This window comes from Chionomys nivalis, chromosome 22, assembly GCF_950005125.1.
Source record: "Chionomys nivalis chromosome 22, mChiNiv1.1, whole genome shotgun sequence".
In the NCBI taxonomy this organism is placed as follows: Eukaryota; Metazoa; Chordata; class Mammalia; order Rodentia; family Cricetidae; genus Chionomys; species Chionomys nivalis.
In genome coordinates this window covers 21,375,680-21,403,316 of record NC_080107.1, presented here as the reverse complement: position 1 = coordinate 21,403,316, position 27,637 = coordinate 21,375,680, and the positions used below count along the sequence as shown (strand labels likewise).

Here is a 27,637-nt window from a genome sequence, read left to right as displayed (position 1 = left end):
CTCATCAAAAGGTAGCTTTAGCAGAGTAGGAAGGAGTTCAGTAATCAAGCAGACAGGATGACTGTGCTGTGGGTCATCAACCTTCCTCCTTGGCCATCTCTCCTTGCTCCATGCGCCCATGAACAGAGCGGCCGTGGTGGTAGAGACGGAAGTCGTGTGTGGGCTCAACAACATGGGCTTTCCTAACAAAGGCTGACCTGGCTACAGCTGCTACTGAGCTCTGCTGAGTGCCAGAGACCAACACTGAGCCCCAGATCCGGCACCATTCCCCGGGGTGTCCAGCCAGCAGCCTGGTAGTGGGTTGACTGCATGGGACCCCTTCCTCCGCCGAAAGGGAGGTACTTTGTGGTCATACTTTGTCCTTACCGGAAGACATGCTTTAGAGGGACAAAGAAGAAACCATCAGAGACTGGAGCTGTTATTCCATCGTGAGTCAACTGCTATATCTGTAATTAGACTCCTGGAACAACACAACTTACACGATGCCGATGTGGGTTAATACTGTAGGGGAGAGCCTAGATCCTGGGAATTGTAGACAAGAGATGATGTCATTGAAGCCAGGTTGCCTGGCTCATGTGTGTTAATTGCCACGCATGGAAGGCAGAGACAGGACTGACACCGAAATTCAAGGCCTGCTTGGTCTACAGAAAGAGTTTCAGGCCAACCAAGGCTGTGACCACAAGACTCCATCACAAACAAACAGATGTCATCACCCTGTGATAATGTAAATTTGATATAATTGAGGTGCTTATTTTTATCACTGACTTTTGGAAGTGCTAAGGAGTGAATTCATGGTCCCTTCTGTGCTCAGCTACTGTCATCACCGAACTCTGCACGCAGCCCCCACTTTAAATTCAGTTATTCGTATTTACCCCCTTGCAGCCTCCCTCTGCTTATTTGTATTTTATTCCACTGCTTGCTAGAATAGTCCATTTTCTTGGTATTGTTTCACATTTTGGTATTATTCTAACTGGAAGATCCATTGTCACAAAGAAGAACTGACACCTGTTCAGATACCTCTGTGGTTGCTCTGAGCCGGATGGGACTAGGAGTTCCCCAGTATCTCTACTGTATCCTTTTTCTTTTCCATCTTCCAGAGATGAGAACACTTCATTTCCTGTGGCTCCTTCCCAGTAATGTCATGAGCTATTCCTGTCTGCAGGCCCTTCCCCAGATCTCTTGGGTTCCCTTGTGATTAGGCGTGGATGAGAAACAATGTCCTGGAAACAACAGAAATTATGACAGGTGGCGGTACTGATTGAACAGCCTTAATCCAAAATCTCAAATGCCCCGATATCTGCAATTATGAGCCTGGACGTGACATCACACCCAACTTCATGTGATTGGTCACGTGCCTGGTCATGGGTGAGATTTAGGTGCACTAAAGGTGTTGCATGCATTTCCTTCTGGGTATGCCTGTAGGGTGGACATGGGCGGAAATCAGTTTCATGTGAATCCCAGTCGTCCCATAGCTCAGCACCTGTATTCACATTCTAAAACCTGAAAACACTCTGGGTTCTGCCATATGTGGCTCTCAGCGCCTCCCCCCCATGTCTTAGTATCTATATTCACATATTCTAAAACCAGAAATGCTCTTGAGTTCTGCACTATGTGACTCCCAGTCCCCCCATGTCTCAGCATCTATATTCACATATTCTAAAACCTGGAATACTCTGTGTTCTGCAAACCTTGGGTTAGGGATCCTTGCCCTGTATAGCTGTTACGATGGTTGTGCAAACTCCACTTTTTGTCTATTAGACGAAAGCCCTGGAAAGCTGTGAAGTGGAACTCACTTTTCTTGTTTGATTCTTGGACCATAAGTTAATGTTTGCCAAGGCTTCCTTACCCTACCCTGCAAGAGTGTTTCTTAACTTGGAAATCTCATCCTTGAGAGAGAACTGACATGCTAATATTTTTTTTCTAGTCTGTGTGTGCATGTGTGTGTATTGTATAGGTGTGAATGTGTATGTGTGGTGTGTGTGTTGTGTGTGTATGTGTGCCTATGCATATTGTATATGTGTTCATGTGTGCGTGCATGTGTGTGTATTGTATAGGTGTGAATGTGTATGGGTGGTGTGTGTGTGTGTTGTGTGTGTGTATGTGTGCCTATGCATATTGTATATGTGTTCATGTGTGCGTGCATGTGTGTGTATTGTATAGGTGTGAATGTGTATGGGTGGTGTGTGTGTGTGTTGTGTGTGTGTATGTGTGCCTATGCATATTGTATATGTGTTCATGTGTGTGTGCATGTGTGTGTATTGTATAGGTGTGAATGTGGTGTGTGTGTGTGTGTATGTGTGCCTATGCATATTGTATATGTGTTCTTGTGTGTGTGCATGTGCCTGTAGAAGTCAAAGGCTGACATTGGGAATCTTCGCTGACTACTTTTTCACCTGTTTCATTTTATTTTTGAGACTGGCTCTCGCTGTGTATCTCTGCCTAGCCTGGGACTTATTTTGTGTGTGTGTGGTTTTTGTTTTTTTTTTTTTTTTTTTTTTTTTCTTTCGAGACAGGATTTCTCTGTGCAACAGCCCTCGCTGTCTTGAAACTCACTATGTAGCCCAGGCTGTTCTCAAACTCATAGAGATTCACCTGTTCTGCCTCCCAAGTGTTGGGATTAAAGGCGTGCGCCACCACTGCCTGGCTGGGACTTTCTATGTGGATTAGACAGGTCTCAGACTTTGGAGATCCACCTACCTCCGCCTCCGGCTCCATCACACCTGACTTTCCCACCATACGTTTTGAGACAGATTCTCTCACTGTACCCAGAGCATCTCCATCCATCTAAGACAGGTTTGGCCATCAGCAAACCCCAAAGAGTCTTTTTTCCCCTGCCTCCCCAACATTGGGGTTACAGGCTCATACTGCTGTGCCTGACTTTTCTGGATGCCTTACTGAAACTCAGACTCACGCCCTCACGCTTGCCTGATGACAACATCACTGATTGATCCACCTTCCAGCCTTTCCCCCAAATCTACCCCATGTAAACCTGAGACCCACACGATAGAATTCTTCTCTATTCTTTTTTCCTGCTTTATATCATAAGGTATTTCTAGTTTTCTTTAGGAACTTGGTATTTATTGTCAGCTGTTTCAATATTCTATAATTGATTTTAAAACTAGTTTCCACTTAAATGTTTATATTATTTTTCATTCAAAGAACCGGTAGCCATGTATGGTAGAACATGCCTATGATTCCAGGGTATGAACAGGTGAGACAAAAGAATTACATATAAAACAAACCTTGTAGCATGACTTAAAATGTTTTCTGTTTTTGCTGCTAATTCCTGGTGTGAATTTTTGTCTGTGATGTCATATGTACCATAGGATGTATCATTTCTCATCTTGCCAAGAACAGCCATGGTGCCTGTAAGGTAAGGGTAACAGGGTCAGATGTTCAAGTCCTGTCTGGGCTACATAAGACCCTGCCTATAAGTATATTGTTTAACAGTAAGTCATTCATATTGATGTGTAACCCATCTCCTGAACTCCTGATACCTTTTTTGTCCTGGTAAATTTTAGGCACATCTGATATCTCCTCAGGGTAGTAGCTTCCCAGAGTGGAATTACTCAACGAAATGGCCTGCACTGGTGAGGAATCTTGCCGCACTCTGGCCAGTTGCTTTCCACAAAGCAATATTGATTTGCTACTCCCTTCAGAGTTCACTGGGAGCTGTTTTGAAGTTACCGTCTTCTGGAAAACATCTAAATGGTTGGTGCTTGTAGGCATCCTGTCAGTGCTGGCTGTGCCTGCTGAGGCCTTGAAAGAGGTGGAAGGGTCTCTCTGTGTCCCTCCTCTTTTGAAGTTCTCATCGGTCTGGGCTTCTTAGACATTTCCATTTCCGTTCTTTCCAGGGTATAGTGTTGGGGGCATTATCACAGCTGAATCAGATCAAGTTTGTTTAGAAAAACGTTCAACTGGCGTCCAGTAGCATCTATAAACGCTTGCTGTCTTGATGCTTGGAGAGGCTTACAGAGATCATGGAGGCTTCTAAAACTGATAGAGTTGGGAGGGCCCTTAGGAACAGCTTCTGGCTCAGAATTCTTTGAAGAAAAGGAAGCAAAGATCCCACAGTCATTATGGAACATGCCTGAAATTTGTAGAAGTTACTGATCTGTTACTAGTACCATTCTGCCTGTATACTGCAGACACCTGAGCTGTATAGGAAAGAGTCTGTGTTCTGGTTTCCTGCATGGAGGAGACCACAGGCTGAGGGTGGTGCATCACATCTGTGAGGCTGCTTCTGGGGATGGAGAACAAGGCAGGGAACGCATAGTCCCTCTTCTCCATGCAGAGATAGTTACTTCTGTCCTTGGCTTTCCTTCGAGTGCCTAAGATCAGCCTTCAGAAAGGATCCTGGTGACGGGCACACTCTTTGTTTCCTCTGGAAACTGTGTGATGACCTTCTCTAGGAGCAGGCAGACAGCTGTCCCTTACTGAGTGAGACTAGGTGTGACTGTGACACACACTTTGTCATCTCCTCCAAATGTGTGCCTATACACAGAGCCAGTGTTTGCTCCACTTTGAATTCAAGGGCCTTGAATCCACTTAGTTTTCTGTTCATGGGTCCTGGCTCACCCGTGTGTCATTTGGCTACACCCAGAAATTGCTTCAGGAGCATCCGAAGAAACCAGCGCTACAGTCTGCTTAGGATTGAAGGTGTGTGAGGAATAGCTTGAGTTTTGTTTCTTTAGCATTCCTGACTATGTCTATATCTATGTCTGTCTGTCTGTCTGTCTGTCTGTCTCTCTCTCTATATATGTGTGTGTATATATCTCACAAGTTGTCAACCGTTGATGAAGAATATATGATTACTGCGTGCGTGTCAGTCCTCTTTAATGAGAGCAAGCATGTATATATTTATCATTAATTTTTAACGTTAGAGATAATAGTTGGCAAAGAATTATGCGTACACAGGAGTATGCGAATTGCCAGACATCGTGACACACATCTGTGGTTTCAGCTACTTAGGAGGTTGAGACAGGAGAATTACTTAAGGCCAGAAATACTGAGACCTTAAAAAGTGTGTGTGTATGTGTGTGTGTGGAGGGGGATGTACTAGATGTCTAGTCCTTCCGTCCCTCCTAATGGGCACTTACTTTTGTCTATTGTTTGCTTTTGCCAGGGTCTCCTATGGAGCCCAGGATGACCTCTGACCCCCAGGTTTGCCTCAGCTCCTCCTATGGGATTGCAACCACGCACTACCACTCCCAGTTCCCTCCCTCTCTACTGTGGTACACAAAACAACAGTCACACGCTCACCTATTTTCCCTAGTGTTGGACACGCGAGGGGTTAGATGAAGAACAGCAAAAGAACATTCCTGTCCTAACAGCTAGAGGAACGTGAGACTCTTTCATTGGCTAGGCTGTAGAGTAGAAGGACTAGGTCGAGACATACTTGGTTATCCTTGAGGATGTGGCCGATCTTTCATAGCTGTCTCGTCAGTGTTTTTTAGTCACAGTTTTACTGTTTTAAGCTATCAGTCTTGAATGTTACAAAAAAAAACACCCTGTCTGGTCCATTTTCCACTTAATTAGGTTATGGTGTTTTATGGCTCACAGAAGTTTCTAATTTTCTAAAGTTAAATTGATACGTTTTCCATTGTAATTTACCCGGTTGTGTTTTTGAAAAACAGATTTATTGAAATCTGATGACAAACCATGTAATTTAGCTATTTAGAGTTTCCAGTGCGGGTTTCAAGGCATTTTCATATGAATGCAAGCACTGCTAAAGTCCAGTTTTAGAACTTTTTAAAAATCTCACCTAAGAAAGAAAACCCAAACAAACCTACATTCTTTACTAATCATTCTACATTCCTCCTCATCCTTCGGCCCCAGCTCCCAAGCCCTAAGCAACTACGACTTCTGTCTCTCTAGATTACCATTGTGGGGGTACTCTGTACAATGAGCGTCATAAAAGACTGTGCTGTTTGGCGAGTGATTTTTGTCACTGTTTTTGGAACATGCTCTGTACTCGGAATCAACATCATTCCGTTTTGTTACCAAATAAAATCTTACAGTGTCTACCTACCACATTTTGCCTATCCATTATGGGCAGTTGGTTGTTTCCACTTTGAGTACTGCTGCGTTTTCATATTTTAACTTGGATGTGCACGTATGTTTTTGTTTGTTCTTGCCTGTATGTGTAGTATTGGTGCCGGTGGGTCTTACCTGTCGCTCTATGTTAAATGCCTCGCTGTATTGCTAGCGTACTTTCTGCAATGACTGCACCACTTGGTGCTCCCACCAGTGGAGCAGAAGCAGACTCAGTTTCTCCGCCAGCCTCTCTCCTTCTGTTTGTCTTCCTGACTCATTGTCCTCGTGCATATAAACTAGTATCCTGTATTTTATTGCATTTTAATTTTTATTTATTTATTCTTTTACATGCATTGGTGTTTTTCTATGGATGTCCAGTTGCCTGGAACTGGAGTTACAGACAGTTGTGAGCTGTCTATGTGGGTACTAGGAATTGACCTGGGCCCTCTGGAAGAGCAGTCAGTGCTCTTAACCATTGAACCATCTTTCCAACCCTTTATTGCACTTTTAATAGTCTGAATGTAAATTATTTATCAGCTCCATTTGCAAGCATTCTTCCATTCCGTGATTTCTTTTTCACTATCACGATAGTTTTACTTGAAACAGAAAAGACTTTCTATCGTCCATCTTTTTGTTTGCTTCTGTTCTTTTGATGTCATGGCTTTATGACCATTACCTAATCTAGCATCATGCTTTTTCTTCTAAGAGTTCTGTCATTTTCACTTTCTAGTACTTGGATCTGTGGTCCATTTGGGGGTAACCTATGTATGGTGTGAAGTGCAGACTAAATTCATCATTTCCACGTGGACACCACTTGACCCTGACCTGTTTATTTGAAAACATTCTTCTTTCCTTCTTGGTTGGTCTTTGGTTGACCATCATTGCTTCATCAAACCAGCCCTTGCTACGCTCCCCGCTTTGCTCATGTCGTATGTTATGCCTTAGGTCAGGCTGTCTCGGAGCTGACTTCAGGTGCAGCTTTGATCCCACTCCATGAAGCTTCCCTTTGCCCTACGGGAGGAGTAGCCTCTGAAGGCAACAAACCCCACACACTGTATTTCCTTCTGCCAAGCCTTGCGTCTCTCTGCTTTGACAGTGGATGCATGGATTCCTCCAGGACAGAAGTTTTTTTGTCTTTGGTTGTTGTTTGTGCTGCAGGAGCCCTGAACACAGGATCTAGTCATGTTCTTAATGCTGGGGGTGGGATGGGACCAGACATGAGAATTTTGGTATTCTGCATTTACCAGCAATGTGCAATTGGTTGAAAATACTAATGGACACATAAACAATTTAAAAGTAGTGGTACCTTGTGTCCATAAAGTCTTGAACATAGCTATCTGCCATGTCTACAGAGACCACATGCTTTTTTATAGCTAAAGTCCAGCTTCCCCTCAGAATGCTAGGCTGCGTGTACACTGTTAGCGAAGGCAGTGTGCGTGTGTGTGAGTGCGGGTCTGTTGGCAGCCCCCTTGAGTTCCCGTGCCCCGGTCGCACTCTCGTTTTTGTAGGTTTCTCAAGGCTTGCTGCCTGTTTCCTGCGGCTCTCCGGCAGTTAAAGACAACTGGAGATTTTAGCCGGTCACACATATAGCGGTGTCAGCTGCACCCCGTGGTTGTGTCAGATGGCGTCTGGAACGAGCCCAGAGTCTTGCTCACAAATGAATGCTTTGCCTCAAAGAAAATAGACGGGGATGGGGACAGTAGGGATCTTTCTGGTTATTGCTGATTCACAGCGAAACCCAGAATTCACAGAGGCCGGAGGAAATGGTCCCATCTCTCTCTGACATTAATGAATGTTAGCGTGAGGAAGGACTAAGCAGAGAGGGCTGGTGCTTCGGCTTGAATCCTCAAAATTGTTGTGAAACGTGGATGTTGGTAGGGGGTAGGAATGGCTGCTGTGTTGAAGGCAGAGTAGCCAAAGATGTGCAAAGCCAGGAATTGGGAAACGAAGGTGACTCAGAATAGCGATTTTTTTTTTTTTTTTTTTTTTTTTTTTTGGGAAATGGACTGTGGAGAAGAGCATGTCTTCTCATTTTCTGTTCATATGGCTCTGGCAAAGCCAGCTCCAGTCTCTTGCCCTTGTCATATAAGGACACATATACTGTCATGGGGTATTGCTTAGTCTTACAAGCCCACCTATTTTTTGTTTTGTTTGAGACATGATTTCTCTGTGTAGCCCTGACTGTCCTGGAACTCACTTTGTAAACCAGGCTGACCTTGATCTCATAGAGATCCACCTGCCTCTGCCTCCTGAGTGCTGGGATCAAAGGCCTATGTCGCCGCTGCCGGGCCAGGCCCACCTATGTTTAATGATCCTCCCAAAGCCTATTTCCTAATGACAGGTCATTGTGGCTTAATATGGACACAGCACATGTTCGTCCCCACTCACCCCACTTGAACACAGTGCTTTATACATACCTGGCAAACACTGCCACTAAACTACATCCTCTGGTACCACTCAGGGGTTCTTCTTTCCTTTTCCTTGTGCTCAACATGGAAGCCAGAATGTTGAACATGCTAGGCAGGTGCTCTACCTCCGAGCTAAATACCCAGTCCCATAACCATCATTGTTTAGGGCAGTGAGCGCTGAGCCCAGGAAGCCTTGCTGACAGCTGCTGCTTTAGAGTGGTAGGCCCCGTCACTCCTGTGTAAAGGATGTGTGTGAAGATGCCGGGATACAGAACAAAGGACATGTGTCCTTGTAGAAGTTGAGTTTCTCATTGCTTCCGTCATCCTTGCTGATCACTGGTGCCAAGTGCTGGTAAACATGTCACCTTTTAAAAAACCTGGGCGGATAACTCCCCACTGAAAGCTCCGGCTTGGGTTGAGGTGGGGAGGACCTCACGGGTGCAATTTATAATCAATTGCTCTCGTCACAGGCAGGCCAGACTTGGGTCTTCCAGCGGGGTGTGCTAGAGCAGCCGCCAGGTGTTTCCTCGTTAGCAAGGTGGGAATCTGGTGCCTTTCACTGCTGTGATCGTGGATGTGTTTTCCTACATGTCCATGTTGAAATACTAAACAACCCTGATGGCCTGCCATTAGGAAATTGGCTGGGGGAGGGGCTGGTTAAAAATAGGTGGGCTTGCGAGAGCGGAGACCCCATGGCAGTATTATATGACCTTATATGACTAGGAAAAGAGACTAGAGCTGGCTTTGCCACAGCCACGTGAGAAGACAGTTTCTAGTTAGTTCTTTGATCTTGGACTTTCTGCTCTGCAAACTATATGAAATAGTTTAAGTTACTCGGTATGGGATACTTTTATTATAGCAGCCTGAACTGACTGTACCACAGGGCAGGCACATTTAGCTTAGATGCAGACTGGTGTTGTGATTTCCTTGGGAACCATGTGCCGTGGAGCCCATCCTCATCTTCCTTCATTTGACTCAGTGGCCACCACTGCGTTCCCACGGGATTGGTCCTCCTGAGCCTTCCATCCTCAGCCAGATGCCTGCCAGTGGGATTTCACCCTCAGATCCGTGTTTTCTGGCAAGCCTGTGTCATCTTGATGTGCAGCTCTGCCTCCAGCAAGGCTTTGTTCCCTGTGAATAGGGCATGAAAGCAACATAGCCCAGCGGGTTCCAGTTCCAGGTCTACCTCCAGCCGCCGGGGTCACTCGTCTCCTCTTGGCTTTGCGCATGACTCATGAGACACGAATAAAATGCTGTGTATGGGTAATTGTCCGGGGAGGGAAGCTAAGCCAGCTTTCGGAACTGGTGATCGGAGCGGAAAGGCCTACAGAAGCAATGGGTCTCGGCAGAAAAGGGAAATGTGGGTAAAAGGGAAAGTGCCTGGTGATGTCCTGCCTTGGTCATTGATGACACTCCCCACATGCTCTCAATGGAAAAGAGAGGCCAGTGTTCAAGAAGATCGTGGTGGCTGCATACTCGGCAGAGGTCCCTATTTGCTTGCTAAGCAATGGAGTACAGTCAAGCAGACAGTAGCCTGGCGTTTGGAGCTGAGCATAGGAGAAAGTCATGGTGTTCCTTAATCCAGGCAAGCCATCAGGTCAGCACTTGAGTGGAAACCTTCATCTCCATTTGAGCATCACTTCACTGCTCATAGAAGCCACTCACAAACATACAGACTCTGGGTGGTACAGCCGTTGTTTTTTCTGTCATTGAAACAGATTAGTGTTTATTTGGATGTCTACCAGATGGCGTGGAGAGCTTGTATGTCGTACCAGAAACATGTAGCTTATACACTAGAATGCTGTTGTGTGTACAGGGCAGGTGGGGGCAGAGCCGGACTGTGGGGCCAGCCAGTGAGACTGCCATCGTGTCCTCTTTCTTATGGAGAAGGTACAGTAGGCTGCAGATGAGATCATCGTGCCCTAGTTATGACTCCACCATGATACTGGAGGGTGTTGTTTGACAATACAGCAAGTCCTAGGGACACTGCTATTTTGGGCAGCACAGAGTTTCTGGGGCCTCTGGATAGAACACTTGTTACTGATACAAATGGAAGCTCCCATTTGTGTCAGTCAGAAAATGACTGTGGACCCTAAACTCTTTAGTAAAAATACAGTAAGGGATTTCTTTTATTAAAAACATTCTGTACAGTTTATATTTTTTCAGTGATACAGTTTTTGTTAGAGCCAAATGTATACATTCTGAGACATAAATGAATATGTATACATTCATGTATACATTAACCCTTGCGTGTGCGCCTAAAGAAATACTTGAGATAAATGGATATTTTAAGTTATCTGTGAAATGTGAGTAGGTACAGTCTGTATTAATGGAACATGAATTTTTATATACTGTCCCCGCTTTTCTCCTGCTGCCTTAATAAAAAAGTATCCCCAGGCTTTGTCCTATCCAGGAGGACAGACCTGGGGTTCAGGGCCCAAGTCCTTGTTGCTCGTAGTGCTATGTCTTTGCAGCCTGCTAGACTGACCTCTCCCGATACTTGGTCTCTTATATAGAAATGATAATCATCCACCATATATGTCTTTGGGAGAGTTATAGAGGCTGTTGATGAAGAGCTGTCCCCTAGAACACGCTAGAGAAGAGCTGCTGATGTCACATCAAAGTGGCTCTAACTTCTGAGACCCCAAAATTTGCCCTCTCTGGCCTTTGTTGGTCATCCTTTTTGATTTTTTTTTTTTAACTTTGTATCTCTGACCAGGAGAATGGAGAAAGCAATACTATTGAAATGCAGGGACTTCTAAAACACAACTGCTATTTAGATTTTGGGTTGTAAATGTTGATGGGCCTGTTCAGTGTGGATTTGTCCTCAACATTCTGGCCGTGGCTTTGGGAGCGAGTTGACACATCCGTAGCTTCTGTAGAAAGGATGCTGCCAGTCACTGAATTGGTTTTCATTTCCAGTAGCATGTGTTGTTCCCAGCCCAGTGCCATACACGTGTTTATTCTTGTTCCTGTGGCTGCTTTTGTGGAAAGTGGCGGAGGCGAAGCGGTGGCAACACGAGTAAGCAAGCTTGGAGGAGCTCGTGAGAAGCATTTCATGAGCACCGAGCTGAAAGGGCGCCTCAGAAGGCTACCTGCGCCCAGGAAGATTCCAGAGAAATGATATAGGCGAGCCACATCAAGAAAACCCGTCCAGTTCCTGAGGACTGATATTTATTGGTTTGGGGTTTTATGGTGCGCTCTTTTTTTGTAAGATTTTTTTAAAAAAGGTGTATGTGCACACAGAGATACACATATGTGTGGGTGCCTGGAGAGACCAGCAGAGGCCTTTGGATGCCCTGGAGCTGGAGTTACAGACTTTCCTGAAATGCCTAAGTTGGAAACTGGAACCCGAACTCCTGTCTTTGGACAGCAGCAAGGGCTCTTAATTGCTGAGCCATCTCTCTAGGCCCATTTCTTCTTCTCACACTTTGTGGTGTTTTACTACGCTATTTACTTTTTGAGGAAGGGGAAACAAATTATTACTTGTCTTCTGAAAGATGTGAGCCACCTTGGATTTTCTGTGATAGGCAGAAGGTGACCATCAGAGTCCCGTGAATTTGCTGTGAAATGAAGAAGGAATTTGACAGACTGCTTAAGAGGATCCCACTTTTACATGTGCTTTTGCATCTTTTCATTATCTTTGTGGTTGGCATCCCATTTTTTTTTCTTTCACCCAGATTCTTAGTCACTGTGTCTTTCTTTATATGGAGTGCCCCAAAGATCGCTTTCAGCTCCAGCTTTCCCGAAGTCCTTAGCAACTGCTCCAGTGTCCTTTTCCTCACAAGAGGACGCTGTGAGATGGAGGTGGCTCTCTGGCGGTGATGTTTGTCTTTCCGAATGGCCTCAGAGGCACTCTGAGTTATTTGAGTCTGTCTTTCACTCTCCGTGAGCTTTCATAAACATTTGTTTCATGTGGGTTTTCTGAATGTTAGCTGTGTGGGCGCTGGGCTAGGGATGAGGGACACATAGAGGGAAATAAACACTTGGCCCTAAGCTCTTGGGAACACCCAGTTTAGTGAAGGAGCCTGGTGGTGGTGAAGACAGTGTCTGTAGTGTTGTGACCTCATGGGAAGGAGGAAGTGTTCTTGGTTGGAGGCAGGGATGGGTCCCTGTGTGTGCCCTGTTGGAAGGGATTCTTAATAGATGAGGTCCATGGCAAACCAGAGCTCCTAAGGGGCATCTAGCTGGCCATGGAACAGCCCCCGTGCTGGTCAGGCGGCATGTGGAAATGTTAGTTCAGGCCAGGGTGTGACCTATGAGAATAGCTGGGTCCTGGAGCCAGGAAGGATTTCATTTTGTTGTTGTTGTTGTTATTTTGGTTTTGCCAGTAATGTCCTTTGACTGTTTTTATACCAAAGGATGAAAGGAGCTGTGGTTTAGAGCAGGGCCGGTTTTCTGCTTGCCGCTGGGAGTGAGACTGGTTGGGACTCTGGCAGAGATTAGTACGAAGCGCGGCAGCTTCATTCTCTGCAGGGCCAGGAGAATGCAGCGAGGTGGAGGTTGGTCTGAGAGAGCATTAGGAAAAAGAAACTCTGCCTTATGGTGACGTATTTGCACTTGAGACTTTGAGGGGGTAGAATAGGGACAGTGGCTTGGGTCAGGGCCATTTTATCATCACACACGATGTTGACATTGCACCTGGGTTATCAGTGAACCATCATTGAGGCACAGCCCCTGCCTCTGTCCAGTGGTTCAGAGCTCAGGGATCTGTGTCTTGGCAGAGCCGTTTGGGAAAGTTGCTAGTGCTCCAGTTTGGTTTTCTAGATGAATTTAGATTTGGAAAAAAAAAAAAATTGTTGTGCCTTTTCCTTTACATTAACCCTCCCTCCCCCCAATACAGTTTTTGTGATATTTCCAAGGTAAGCAGTACTCTTATATTTTTTAAAAATAAGAACTCCAAGGTTCTGATTGGTCCTAAGGTTCTAAGGAATGTGAGTTCTCTTGGAAACCATGTGTAGTGCTGGTGGAATTCCCGCCATGTGCACTGATTTGACTTAGCAGGCCAGGGACTTTGGATCTTTATGGAGTCCTGTTTGTGCAGAGCGCAAGGGTGTCAGAGCGCACAGAACCGAGGTTCGGATCTCTGGTCTTGAGCAGGAAGGTAGTTGGGATGTTGAAGGTCAAGTGTAACAAAGAATGAAAAGTGTCTGTTAGCTTTTGGAAATAGGACTATTGACCAGAATTGGCCAGCTTCTGCCGTGGTCAGACGGGAACTACATTAGGCTACCGTGGTCTCTGTTGCAGCCATTGGATCCGGCCATCACGGCACAAGACAACGATAGACAATATGTAGATAGATGGTCATGACTGTAATCTGGCAGGCGCTTATGAGCACACTTGGTTGTCTCCTTCTCATGCTTTTCCCTGACCTTTGCCCCTTGGAAATGGAGAGTTAGAATTTATTCAGTGCTAGGCATGTGACCCATTTTTAATCCTAGGTAGAAGCGTCAGCCCATTCTACAGCTGGTAGAGTCCACACTGCTGCCATTGCCCTTCCTGTGCCGAGCACAAGGCCAAGCTCTGCTACTTCCCCTGTGTCCTCTACAGTAAGTGTGTGGGACTCCAAGGACACAGGTGCCTCCATCTGAAAGGTGCTTCTGCCTGGACGGTATCTGTCAGGTACTATTTGAGCCATGGATGACCTTTGATTTTATTTTGGAGTATTTTTAGATTTATGGAGAAGTTTCAGAGAGCAGCATAAAGAAGTTCCATATATCCTAATGGTCAGTTTCCACTGTTGTAAACACAGCACTGTGTGGTACATTCTGTATAATTATTGAGCCAACATTGATACTTGCTAAAGTCTGTACTTGTGGGGTTTTCCCCGACTAATGCTTTCTCTGATTCACATCGCCATATCACATTCATATATTATGTCTTCATAGATTTCTTTTTTGTTTGTTTGGTTTTCAAGACAGGATCTCTCTGTGTAGCCCTGGCTTTCCTGGAACTCACTCTGTAGACCAGGCTGACCTTAAACTTAGAGATCTGCCTGCCTGTGGCTCCTGAGTGCTGGGATTAAAGGCTTGAGCCTGTCACAGTTTCTCAGACTCCGTTTTGATGACCCTGGTGGTTTGGGTATGGTATTTTGTAGATTGCCTGTCTGTTGGAATGTGTCTGATGTTCTTCTCTCCATTGGCCAGAATTTAGGAGTTTCAGGCAGAACTCAGAGGTCTGGGGTGGCTTTTTCCGTCCCCCAGAGGTGAAGGTACATACCGGCGGTGTAATTTACCTCTGTTCATTTGCTCTTGATCCTCTGGCCAAGGTTTTGGCTGTCCACTTTCTCCATGGAAGTTACTCTGTCTCCTTCTCTCCCCATTTCCATCAACCACACAAGGAACACACCTTGTGCTCTGCGTGGTCACTGACACAGTCCGCAGGTAAGGGTGGGCACTAAGCTCCTGACAGTGGAGTTGTCTATGTAAATCTTTGGGGATTATTCTGGATCTTGAGAATTGTGTCTTCCCTATTCATTTATCCCAGTGTGTAGGGGCTTTCAGATGTCAGGTGTGTAACTGGGATGCTCTGACCTTTGCGCCTGCTTTGGTGCATGGCTGGTGCCCTGTGAGACTGTCTATGGGCATGCATCGTTCAGAATCCGTTCTGTTAGGTTAGGTGTAAGATGGGTCGGAAGTCATTGCCTCTGAGATTTAATTCCTTAATATAAACTGCTAAGCATACATATGTCACCTAAAACCTTAAAGAAAAAGCATCTTGGACTTTATACTCCTTAGGTTGGCAATCACTTTTAGCCTTGATGGTGAAGAAACTTCTCTGGCAAACATGTTATCTCAGGGCCTTTGTCTGAGACTGGCATTGAAGCAGTGCCACCTTGTGGTCAATACTGAATGTTCCAGGGATGATTTCTGCTAAATTCTGCCGCAAGTTTTTTTAAAAGAAAAATATTTGTTCTTCAAAGGATTCAAATCTTCTTCTTTGGTTTTACATATTACCAAGTTTAGACTTTAAAGTAATTAATTATAGTTGTTCTAAGAAGAAAAAGAAAGCATCTTGGACTAGCGAGATGGCTCAGTGATCAACAGTGCTTTCTGCTCAGTCACGAGTTTGGATCCCAGCACTCATGTCTGGCAAATGCTTGCTAACCCCAGCTCCAACTTGGAGGGATTCAGTGACCTCTTCTGGCCTCTGCATGGTTTTCAAAAGCATAGATGTTAGGTCAGGTGTTCTCAGCCTGGTTCTGATCTCAGTCAGCTTTCGTAGGAAGGTCAGATCTGTTGTAGCAGCTTTCACTAATAAAAATCCCACAGGCACCTACCTAGGCTATGGTGTGTTCAGCATGGAAATCTTTTTTTCTGTTCTCTCTTGGATCCAGAACATTGACAGGGTCAGCCCCACTGCCAAGGGCGTGGCAGAGGTCTGGGTCATTGCAGGGGATGGCAGGAGGCAGGCTGTTTGGATTCCAGAGTGACTTATGGCTCAGCCCAGCAGTTCACTGCCTGATGTCGGCAGGCAAGAGAGTGAGTGCCTCCCCGGGACCTCACCGTCAAGTGTGCTTGTCTGACACAGCCACCATCTGCACTCAGAATATTGACCTGTACTGTAGGTTGGCGGGGTTGCTTAGGCCAGAGTGCTTCCTTTGTTTAAACAACAGCAGCACCACAGGAAGAGGCCTGGAGGAGCTTTCAAGGACATGGGCAGTGATGCATGATGGGTAGCCTTGCCACCTGGGTAGAAAAGGAGGACAAGCAGTGACTTAAGAGTCCCTTTCCTTCCACTGATATTTTGAAAGGAAGGCTTGACCTTACCAGGTGGAGAGTCCGTTTTAGAAGACCCTTTAATTTCTGAGAGCAACATCTTATTACATATGACTTATAAAATAATCTTAAATTGCTTTTCAGTATATTCTAGCTTTTAAATTCAGTTTTAAGTCTTAATTTATTATCTACGACTGAGAATCACACAATTCAGGCCAGATCCACAGGCTACCCAGCTATTCCATTTATTGCATTCCTTTTTGAAGACTAGTAATTCACTACAAAATATATTCTCTCGCTCTGACAGAGGGGACGAGCGTATTCCTGAATACATCACAATCACGTTGATTCTTTGACTTTCTTTTTGCTCTTCATTTAATTCTAAACTTGGCTTAGGTTGTAAGACAGTCAATAAGCTCAACCCAAGAAAGGTGAGCGTAGTGCCAAAACAATGTGGGTTCTTAGGATTAAATTTGGAGCAAACACATAGTAGTTGAAGCAGAACACTTATCTATTGCCCTTTCTTGTTGACAGTGCAGACGGCCCAGGGGTACCTTGGTCACTTGAAGTTGTCTCTCATGGGGGAGGCATGCGGGGAGGGGCTGTGGGCAGAGCAGAGCTCCCACATTGGTTCTGAAGAGTGAGTGTGTGTTTCCTGGGGCTATAGTGGCGTGTTATCTCCATTTGGTGGTTTCGGTTGTGGATGCTTATCTCTGAGTCACAGGCAGAAGTCTGTAGATGGAGTCCTTGTCTGGGAGAACTCTTGCTTTCTGGTGGTTCTAGATGTTTCCGCCTTGTCCCCCCTCTACTTCTGTTTCACCTCATAACCTTTTCTCTGTGTTACTCTTATTGCCCTCCTCTCTCCTACAAGGACACGTGGATTTCAAACCTCTCTGGATAATCACAGATGTGCCCCCCACGGTCCTTATCCCAGTCACAAATCTCTGCAGACCTCTAGAAATCAAGTGTCTGCACATTCCAAGGAGTGGATCACGCACGTGTCCCCGGGAACCGTTATCATCTGTCGTACACTCCTAGCACAGCAGTGCCTGACGGCCTCACGGGTGCTCTGCTTCAGTCATTTGCACACATGTCCACATCTCTTGCCCAAGGAAACAGAAGAGAAAAATGGGGTGTCTCTCAGTACAGATCCTCAGCTTCAACAAGTGCATAGAAATTGCATCAATGCCACCACAATCAAGATAGAGACCAGTGCCTTCATCCCAGTATGTCCATCCCAATGTGTTCCTACTGCTCCGTTCTAGTCAGCTGTACCCTGGAGCCCTAGCAACCTGTGGTCTTTCTCCAGACCTAGAACTTTACCTTTTCAGAATGTGATGTGTGGAATTATCTAGTATACAGTCCTGGGTGCACTTGAGATTCATCCATGTTATAATAGATACCAGTAAACCCTTACTACATGTTTCAGAAGTAGGCTGCTACATGCTTACGTCACTGTCTGTTTGCCAGTTGGAAGACACTTGGCTAGTTTCCAGTTTGGGGTGATTATAAATCAAGCTGTTATAACTGTGTGCACACTGGCTTTTGTATAAACCTGTTTCCCTCTCCTGGGTCAGGACTTAGGAGTAGACTTGGCCAGCTCATATCATATGTATCCGTTTGTGTGAAAATCTCAACTATTTTCCAGTGGCCTGAAACATTTTGTCGTCTCCCCAGTGGGATGGGAGCTTGATGCTCTGCAGCCTCAGCAGCTGCTTGTTTTGTGTGGTTGGAAGAGTTAGCGTTATACAGGGCATATACGCCCTCTAAGAGAGACTTACGTCTGATGGTCTTGCTGTGATCCAGTTAGGCTTAGAAGGCTTTGATTGTTAACTATTACCATCATCTTGACAAGTTTGAGACAGGATTTTACATAGCCCAAACAAGGGTGACCTTGAATTCTCACCTTCTGCCTCTACCTTCCAAGTGCTAGGATTACAGGCTAGGGCCACGGAAGCTTATTTTTTGAGTGCTGGGGATCGAACCCAAGTCTTTTTATGTGTGCTGGCCAGGAACTTTGCCAATTGAGATGCACCCCCAGCTTCCAAATTATAACTAAGACCTATAATTAATCTTCTTTCTAATCTAATTACAGCTAAAAATCTTTCCACTTAACCGTTCTTCATGGACGTTTCTCTCTGAACGTGGTTAGAGTGTGCATCTCTCAGGCACTTTTCCTCCCTTGATGTCAGCACCCAGAGGTTAGGTGGAGGAGTTGGGGTGGGTCTGACCGAATGAGATGCAGAGGATTCTGAGGACCAGGCTGAAGAATAAGATGTGTATGTGTCTTGGATGTGGCTGTCTCTCTGTGGAGTAGGATCTGAAGGTTCCCATAGATGGTGAGAGGCGGTGTGGTATGTGTGCATCCATGCCCATCAAAAATAAAGCCAAGGAGAGTGGGCTCGCCACCTTATCAGTGAGGACTGAGAGAGTGGCAGGATTGCTCTGACCCTTTCCTGGATGCTAGGGAGGAGGAACGGAACACCTTCTTGGGAGAAGGAGGGAAGAGTGGGTCCTTTGGGTGGAGTTGGACACCGGTTCATGTCTCCTGTCTGACAGGAGGGAGGGCGATTAGATGTGCTGTGGCCATTGTATTAAATAAAAGCTTAAGGAAATATTTACAAATTTAATCTCTTATGGGAAGGTACTGCTTTTTAGCAATTAAGTACAATTCACTTGAAAACAACCCTCTTTGCATTGGAGTTAATATCTGTGGAAAGACAAGACCTCTGCACTCCCCTCCCCAAATTCTCCAGAGTGCTACCACCCACCTCACCTTCGGGTGCAACTCATCAGGTGCCTCTCCCGCTTCTGATGCCTCTGCTTCCCGTAGTGACAGCCCTGTGCCACAGCAGCTGTCTGTCTTGTCCTTCAGTTTGATGGTCAGCTTCCTCAGGAAGCGGGCAAGGTCTCAGATAGGCATTCCGATTAGACTAAACCAGTGGGTTTGAAAGTTTCCTTGGATGGGTACCTCAGAACTGCTCTTGTGGGGCGCAGCCAAGAATGTGCTGTCTGGCAAGTATAGGGGACCACGCTTGAAAATTTAGTGCCCAGAACCCACGTGGAAAGAAGGTTCCAAGGGTCCTGCTTCTAGCCTTTCGTGTTCAGCTACTTCAAACAATGGAGCCATCATCTCCTGCTGTGGGAATAAAAGAGCCACCCCCCTCACTGGCTGTTTCCCTGTCTCCTCCAGAAACTGGGAAATGACCCTTCCAGGAAGGAAGCAGCTCGTTGGTCAGACCCTTCACGAAACTAATGTTGGTAGCTGTCAGGTTTATTTATAAATGGTTCACACCAGTTGACCACACCTAATCTGAAAAGCCTTGAAGTTGGAAGATTTTAGTGTTTGGAGTATTTATAGTATTTATAGTATTTCATAGGGATGGGATCTAAGCCTAAGCATAAATTTTATATTTATATAAATTATATGAAAATTTATATAAATCATACATACATGACTTGAAAGTAATTCCTCCCCACCCCATCCCTATTCCCCAAGACAGGGTTTCCCTCTGTATCCCTGGCTGTCCTGTAACTCACTCTGTAGTCCAGACTGGTCTAGAACTCAGAGATCCCTCTGCCTCCTGAGTTCTGGGATTAAAGGCATGTGCCACCACTGCCTGGTTTTGAAAGTAACTTCATACAGTATTTTTATGTGCTTGTGTTTAGACTGTGGCTTGTTACATGAATCAGGTGGAAAAATTGCCCATCAAATCTGTCTGCACTCAAAAGACATGTTTTAAAGATCCCCCACCGTGTGTGTGTGTGTGTCTGTGTCTGTGTCTGTGTATTCTTCTCAGAAACCAGCAGCATTAAATCCCTCAGGAGCTATAGTTGTAGGCAGTTGTGACCTGCCCGGTATGGTGGTGGGAACTGAACTTGGGTCCTCTGTAGGAGCAACACATGTTCTTAACTTCTGAGATGTCTGTATAACACCCTTGGCCCCCAACAGATACTTTTTGAAAGTTAGGTATCTTTAGTTATCAGAACAAAGAATGCTGTTGTCAGGACTTGCCCACTAGGTGGATTATTTGGCTTTGCCTTTCCTCAGAATGCATCCTCCCGAGACAGTCTCTGGCCCTTCGGCTGTGTCTGTGGGCAGCACCACTGCTCTGGCTTAAATGCAGTGGGGAGCCTCAGGTGTGCTTCATGCCAGATATTGTATACACACATGCAAAGACATGCATACATACACGCAGAGAGACACAGACATACATAAATACACATGTGCACATGCACACACACAAAAGAGAGAGAGAGTTATTTTTAGTTGAAACACTCTGAGATGAGAAGTAACCTCCACCCTCCCCTTTTCACTGCCCGGAGATAAAGCCCAGCTTGGGTTATTTCTATCATCCTCTTTAAAAACATTCCTTATATGGCCATTTCTAAGCAGCAGAATAGCTGTGTGATGAACATGTCAGAAAGAGCAGGAAAGTTGGCCGCTGGGAAAACTGGATTTGGAGATTTAAGCCAAGGCAGAGTACTAGACTGGGGAGAAGGCCGTGCCTTCCAGTGGCAGAATAGAGCAATGTGGCGGCTGCACCGGTATCTTTTAGGTCCTTCCCTGTGACTACAGAAAATGACAGCAGCTGTCGCATTCTGGCTGCTTGGTATCTGCAGCTTTGTGACCTATGATCATAGCCTCTGTCTGACGTGTTTATGTTTGTACCCTCTGATTTTAAGGGTCCTTTATGACTGAGAGCCCTTTCCCTTATTACATGGTACATATAGAGCTGGGGAAACTGGATTGGAATAGGGAAAGAGAAAGACAGATACCAAGCCTGGGAGTGGTGGCCCCACACCTTGAATCCTAGCACTCGGGAGGCAGAGGCAGACCTATGTCTGAGTTTTTAACACTAGCCTGGTCTACAAAGTGAGTTCCAGGACAGCCCTACACAGAAAAGGTCTGTCCTGAAAATCCAAAATAAATAAATAAATCCAAAATAAATAAAAAAAATTAAAAAACAAACAACTAGATAAATAAACAAACAGTGAACGTCATACAGAATGAGTTTAATATATGATCAAGGAAAGCCCACTCTCCAGATGTCATATAGATAACTGTAATCCCAGCACTTGATAGGCACAGGCTGGAGGATTGTATGCTTGAGGTCAGCCTGGGTAAATTGTGTAGTGTGGGCTAGCCTGAGCCAACTGTGACCCTGTCGTGTGTGTGTATGTGTGTGAGAGAGACAGAGAGACGGTGTGTGTGTGTATGAGAGAGAGAGAGAGAGAGAGAGAGAGAGAGAGAGAGAGAGAGAGATTCTTAGTCTGGACCTGGCTAGGATATAGCCGTAGGACCTCCACTAACCTAGAAGAAGGGTAGGTCACTGGTAGTCTTTATATGCCTCCCTTTTGCTACTGAAGCATGGTCTGAGAACCTAGCTGATACCTCTGACCACAATGTAGCAAGACCACCCCACTAAAGGTAGGACAGCTGCTTGGCATGGCCACCAGGGACCAACACTCAGGAGTGGCCAGGACGAGGCATCTGGCCAAGGAAACATTGGCTCACACTCAGAACTGAGTCTTATTTTCCGGAGCTCTTGCTTTGAAACCCAGAAGTGTCATTCTCTTTGGACAGCTACTTTCCAGTCTTCTGCTCTACTTTGTGTAAGAAGGGAAGTTGTTTTGCCTTCAAGTAGTCAGTGCCTGGGGGATGCGTAGTGTTTTAAGCAAAAGTTAGACAAATTTCCCATGAGTGAGGGGGCTTGAGGGATTGGACTTTTCAGTCTTGACCTGAATCCGTAAGTTATATGACTGGTGTATACGGAGTGACTTTTAGCCTGGATGGTGCTGAGGTCATTGTCACTGTGCTTTAGTGGATGGCCATTCAGGAGGAAGACCAGTAGGGTGATGTCACTGGTGTGGCCTCGGTTGTCCTCCGTTGCAGCTGCAGCTTGCTTGGCTGAATGCTTCTTGTCACCGTGTATTCAGTGGATGCAATGCTGTTTTTCTCTCGGGGGTGTTCCTCCCGCGTTCCTTATTTCTTTTTTAACACGATTACAGTCAAGTGGCTCGACTTTCGTTGATAGGGTCTGTCTGGGGATCCCCGACTCTTTGTGCATGACTATAACATACTGAAGTACTATTGAAAGTTGTATGGGGAGGCCTGGCTGTGCCACAATGTGGTGGCCGGGGGTTTGCCAGCTGTGGTTCTTGGTAGGTCTGAGCTTCCCCAGAGAGGTCCCCTCTGCATCCTACCCTGCCGTGGTGTACAAGTGGCTGTCAGTCTTCCCACAGTCACGTAGATGGTAGGGGATGTCTGTCTCTTGAGCCCCTCAGCGGACACACAACACTGTTAATACTACTTTTTCATTTTAACACTACCGTTCTCAGGGGCTTTGAATCCATCCTTCCTGGAGAAATAAACTCAGCTGCCAGGATCAAGGAAGGAATATTCCTGGCTTGGGAAGAGGCCTAACTCTTTTTCCGCTTTGCAGGGTTGCCCTCGCTGGCCCCTGCTCTCCGACTGGACTAACTCTGAGGCTCCATGACCCTTAACTGTTCTGCTTGGTCCTCTGCTCCCTGGGAGTCCTCATCCCTGTTTCAGAAGTTTGCTTTTCACCTGTGGCTGTCTCCTTTCCCCAGCTCTCCCTGGTTAGTCCCTTTACTGCGACTTTAATGGAGCTGCCGAGGGAGAGGGGACGAACGAGTCTTCATCTGCTTTGCTTGGTGGAAAGCGTGCACGAATTCTCTAACGATCCATCGGGGCAGGAATAAAACCTCTCTGCCTATAAATGTATCTTGTTTTACAGCATCCGCGGTTCAGCTGTTCGTGAAAAGCAATTTAAATAAAAGGGTCATGCTGGAGAACAGTTGTTTATATCCACTTTAATATTTCTGCTGCCAGTAAAAGTTAGGGAAGATCAGAGACACGCGGGATGAATAAAAGCTTTGCTACCTGCACGGATTCATTCCAGTGCCCCGGCTCTGTTGAGAGATGAAGGCCTAATCTAGAATTCCTCGTGGTGGCTCAATCCATGGGCTGTAGTACTGTGCACACGGCTGTGTGAATTCCTGTATGTTTGGAGCTAACCATTGGGTTTACTTGAGCCTCAGTTTCCTGACCTAAAAGTGGTGAACATCGTGCTTTGTCCCAGGTTTCTAGGGCTGAATTTTGGTGAATTCTTGGAAGTATGCTTAGCTTGGATGCCCATGGCGGGAGGTACAGGTTTTATTTACTTCACTGGATTGCTGTTGGTGCCTGAGAACCATGTGGCCCTGGTTTGTGCCCTCATGGATTGCTGTTGGTGCCTGAGAACCATGTGGCCCTGGTTTGTGCCCTCGTGGATTTTGCCCCCATCGTAAGAGCTTTGCTTGTTTGTCTCTTAACTCTGGGACATACTGAGATCAGAATAAAGGGGAGAACAGGAAGGAGGGGTACAGTGATTGAACCTGGATTTGTGCAGATTTGTCCGAAGACTCTGCTCTTAACATCCCAACCCCTCCAGGTTGGCAATTGTGAACTTGTAAGAGAGACTTCTAAGGCGGGATTGAACCTAGGGCTGTGTGTGTGGTAGACATTGCTCTCCTAGTCAACTGTGACCCTGGAGCTCTCGTTGCTGTGTGTTCAGACAGTCTCACTCAGTTAACCAGGCTGCCAGGAAGTTTCTCTGTCACCTGGATTGGCCTTGAACCTGCTACCCGGCTGGCTTAGCTTCTGGAGTAGTTAAGATGTCATAGCTGCTTCTCCAGGCCCCCATTCATTGCAGATGGTTTAGACGGGTGGGAGTGGATGTCTTCTGGAGGCTCTGAGTGACACAAGACTCCTTGTTCCTACCATTCACAATCCCTCTTTTTATCCCTATGAAATAATCCCCATCTTAAGAAAGCACTGGACTATTAAGAGGGTGTTTTTGAGGGGATGTTGGGTAAGTACTTTGGAATTAGATCCCTGGATTTGCTGCTGTTACACTCCGAGTTCTGGTGAGAGGGGCAGATGTATCCGGAGCAGTGAGTAAGGCTGAGGCTGTAACAGCTCCTCATCCTCAGTTACAATAAAGGGCTTTGCTGCTTCTGTCCATAAACTGTTAAGAGACAAGATTCCAGGGCTCCACTTTGCGGTAGGGAGCTGGGACAATGGAAAGCCTGTGTAGTTCTCAGCTTTCACGTTCTGTTTCTTTCTCCTGTTCCAACCACCTTGCTGTTCCTCTTCTTCCTGATGAATGCTTTAGCCTTTCTGTTTTCCCTCTTACATATTTTACGTATCCTAAATGGATGTATAGATGCATTAGATAAAATCCGAGGGCTGTTGTATAGGCCACGGCCCCCACTTAGACTGTGAACGTATTTCCCCGTTCCTGTAATGGTTTTTGACATCAAAAAATTCTGACAGTTAAATAAATTATTAAAACAGCCATGTTCTTAAATACTTCATTAGTCATTTGTAATCATGTTTTCTAAAGTTTGAAACAGCATCCTTTTCTGAAAAGAGGCTTCTTTAATAGCACGGCCTGTTTAAGATGCAGTCATTACCACCCATTGGGAATCGGATTATTTTTTTTCAAGGCACGTAGATGCTTTTACAGTCCAACCTTTAGATGGCAGCATCTCTCACCACAAGCCATGCTTTGAACACGTTCTTTTGGACATGTTAGATGTAGAGGCAGGAGGATGTTCACAGTCTGCCTAGATCAACCTGCTTGCTGTGGGGGCACAAGCCTGGTCAGGGTAGTGGCCCAGGCGGGTGAGAGGCCCAGTGTTGTAGCCTACCTGGAACACTGTCCACCCCCTCCCCTCCTGCATTTCTCTGTGACTGTGTGCAGACTACCGAAGGTCTAACAGGTGAGTCGGGACCAAGATGGAAGGTGATACTTTGAAGGTACAAAGAGGCATTATTTTTGCTTCTCAAGTCACTTCAGATCTAGTTCATAGACCAAGCAATTCACCTATCCAAACATGTACAATCCTTTAGTTTTTAGCGTGCTCCCAAGGAGTTATGAAGAATTGTGCAAGTCCAATATTAGAAATTTGTTAATCTCCAAAGAATCCCCTACAAGCCTGCCTATCTTCAACCCTGGCAACCATTCAAATCTTTGGTTTCCCCTATATACTGGAAGTTACACGTTACGACTGGCTTCTGTCGTGTGGCATGGTATCTTTAAAGTCCATTCTTGTCACATGAGTGGCTGCTCTGTCCCTTTTCTTCTCCCAGTTCTGGGTATTCCGCCTCCTCGGCTGATGGCCCTTTGGGAATAACACCATGCACTGGTTTCTGTGTGGACCCATTAGGGTGGGTGTGGAGGGCTGCTGGACCACGTGACAGCTCTGCTGACCTCTTTGAGCAGCTGCTGGACTGTTTTCCAGCAGTGACTGCACCTTTGTCCCCAGCAGCAGGGCATGAAGGTTCCATTCAGTCTCTTTTCCAAGAGCTTTCTCAGCAGGAAGAACAAAATGGTAAAATTATAAAGAATCCCCGGGGTATGGTGGTACCTGCCTGTGATCGCGGCCAGAGGAAGAGGCAGAAGGATGGATGCCAGTTCTAGGTCAGCCTGAGTGACATAGCCAAACCCTGACTCAAAAAATAAACTGAAAATTCCAGATTTTCCTGATAAGTTGTGGAACTCTCTGTATCTTGTGTCCCCAAATTCGGGCAGACTGTTGGCCACACCCACCTGAGGGCAGCTGCTGCAGCTGCCAGGGAAGCAGCCATGCAGTTACCATGCATCGTCACCCTGATGAGAGGCCTACGTTAGGTGGCTGCTCAGCGTGTTGATACCAGAGGCCAGCTGTTTGTAATTCGCAACTCTTGACTTAGAGATGCCAAGGAACCTGGCCATCCGTATCCCAGTGAGAGGAAAATGGTTTCCTACCGCTGTCTAGGTCTGAACATGTCAAAGTCACCTGTGTGACACACAAAAAAACAACTGTGGAACTGCAGCCGAGGGGAGCAGCTTTGGTTTCTTTCCGTCAGCGTTTGCGTTCTCTAAATGGAGCTCACCCTGGCAGATCAGCCTGGACATTCTTGTGTCTGCTCTGAAGTGACTGTGTGTGTGTGTGTGTCTGTGTTCAGGGGAGGGAAGGGTCAGTCTTCCTTTAGGCGTGATTGCGTCCTGGTGTAAAGATACAAACTGTATGTTCTGAAGCTCTGTTTGCACTTGGAAAAAATTAGCTATCCTCGGTCTTTCCCACTGCAGGTCCCGTCAGGAAGCCCAAGTATGTGGAGAGCCCCAGGGTGCCTGGAGATACAGTTATGGTCCCGTTCAGAGAAGGGTCCAAGCCCTCAGAGCCCAGTGACCATGGTAAGACTGTGTTTTCCATGATCTTTCCCTAAAGACCGCATACTCACATTCTCCATTTCAGAGGGAAACCTGAGTTCCCTTGTAAGAAAGCTTCACTGAACTAAATGTTTCTGGGAGGTTTTTTCCCTTTGGGCAGTTGACAGAGATTAGTTTGGCTAATGTGAATTCTTGAAATTGTATACAAGAGGCAGGAATGGTTGAGTTGGGTGTATTTGCATTGCTTAAGGGTTGGGTCTTGTATTGTCTGAATTCTGACCTTCCTGTCTTTGGGAGACCTGAAAAGCCAGCAAGTTGACTTTGGATTTTATATAAACACATTACCCCTTCAGAATATTCAAGAGCAGGCTTTGGCTGAGAATCTGAGACTTCCACTAGATAGTTTAAAAGCCCGTGGTGACTTTGGGAAGCTTAAAAAGTTAAACATCTGTGATTTTCTTTAGAGGGGGATTAGAGACAAAAAAAAAAAAAAAAAAAAACAAAAAACAAAACAAAACAAAAACCAAACTGATTGAAGCCAGTTTTTTTTTTTGCCATAAAGTCATTTGTATCACATCCCTACAACTACTTATAATTCAAAATGTAAGTATAGCATATGCTATGTGTATTAAATGCTATGTATAGCATTTAATAGATGCATTAATAGGTTCAACCAGTTGAACAATTTTTTTTAATAAGCAAAGAGCTCATTTTTCAAGTTTACACAGACCTGTAAACATCTAAGAAGACATACTATACTTTTTAGTATTTTGAAATATGTTAAAAACATTAATTTTCTACACAGACTTAATGGATCAAGAAAACAAAGCAAATTATCTCTGCCCTTTTCCCTCTGCCAAGTGATCCTCTCAAACTGGGCACCACATAGAACAGGCCCTTCATAGAAATCAGCATCCTGGGATTAACTTGGTGTATTTCCCCTCAAACAGTGCCTCTACCTTCAGAGGATGGTTAAATTTCAATACATAACTTTATTTCTTTGAATTGGGAACAACCATATTTAGGTTTGCCGTACTGTATCATTAGCAAAGCATGCTGGGATAGGGAGGGGTGAGAAACTTCTTAATCTACTGAGTCATTGCTCAGCGAAGATCAATCTCAGAATATGATGCAACTTTTTCTCCCCCTAGCAGGTTGGTTTGCAAGGAAAAGTAACACATATACTGGATGGTGTGGTTAGGACATGGCTGTGATTTCAGCACTCTGAGGAAGGAGGAGAGGCACATGTTTA

The 27,637-nt window shown here is 45.6% G+C and overlaps 1 protein-coding gene across 8 annotated transcripts in view; it reads left to right on the top strand.

The window, feature by feature from the left end:
- Tanc1 (tetratricopeptide repeat, ankyrin repeat and coiled-coil containing 1) overlaps positions 1-27,637 on the top strand; it is a 219,217-nt gene that overhangs the window by 114,257 nt on the left and 77,323 nt on the right. For all 8 annotated transcript variants that reach the window (XM_057754799.1, XM_057754797.1, XM_057754798.1 and 5 more), the window contains exon 5: positions 26,305-26,409. In XM_057754799.1, the coding sequence (XP_057610782.1) occupies positions 26,305-26,409 (105 nt within the window). The remainder of the gene's footprint in view (positions 1-26,304; positions 26,410-27,637) is intronic.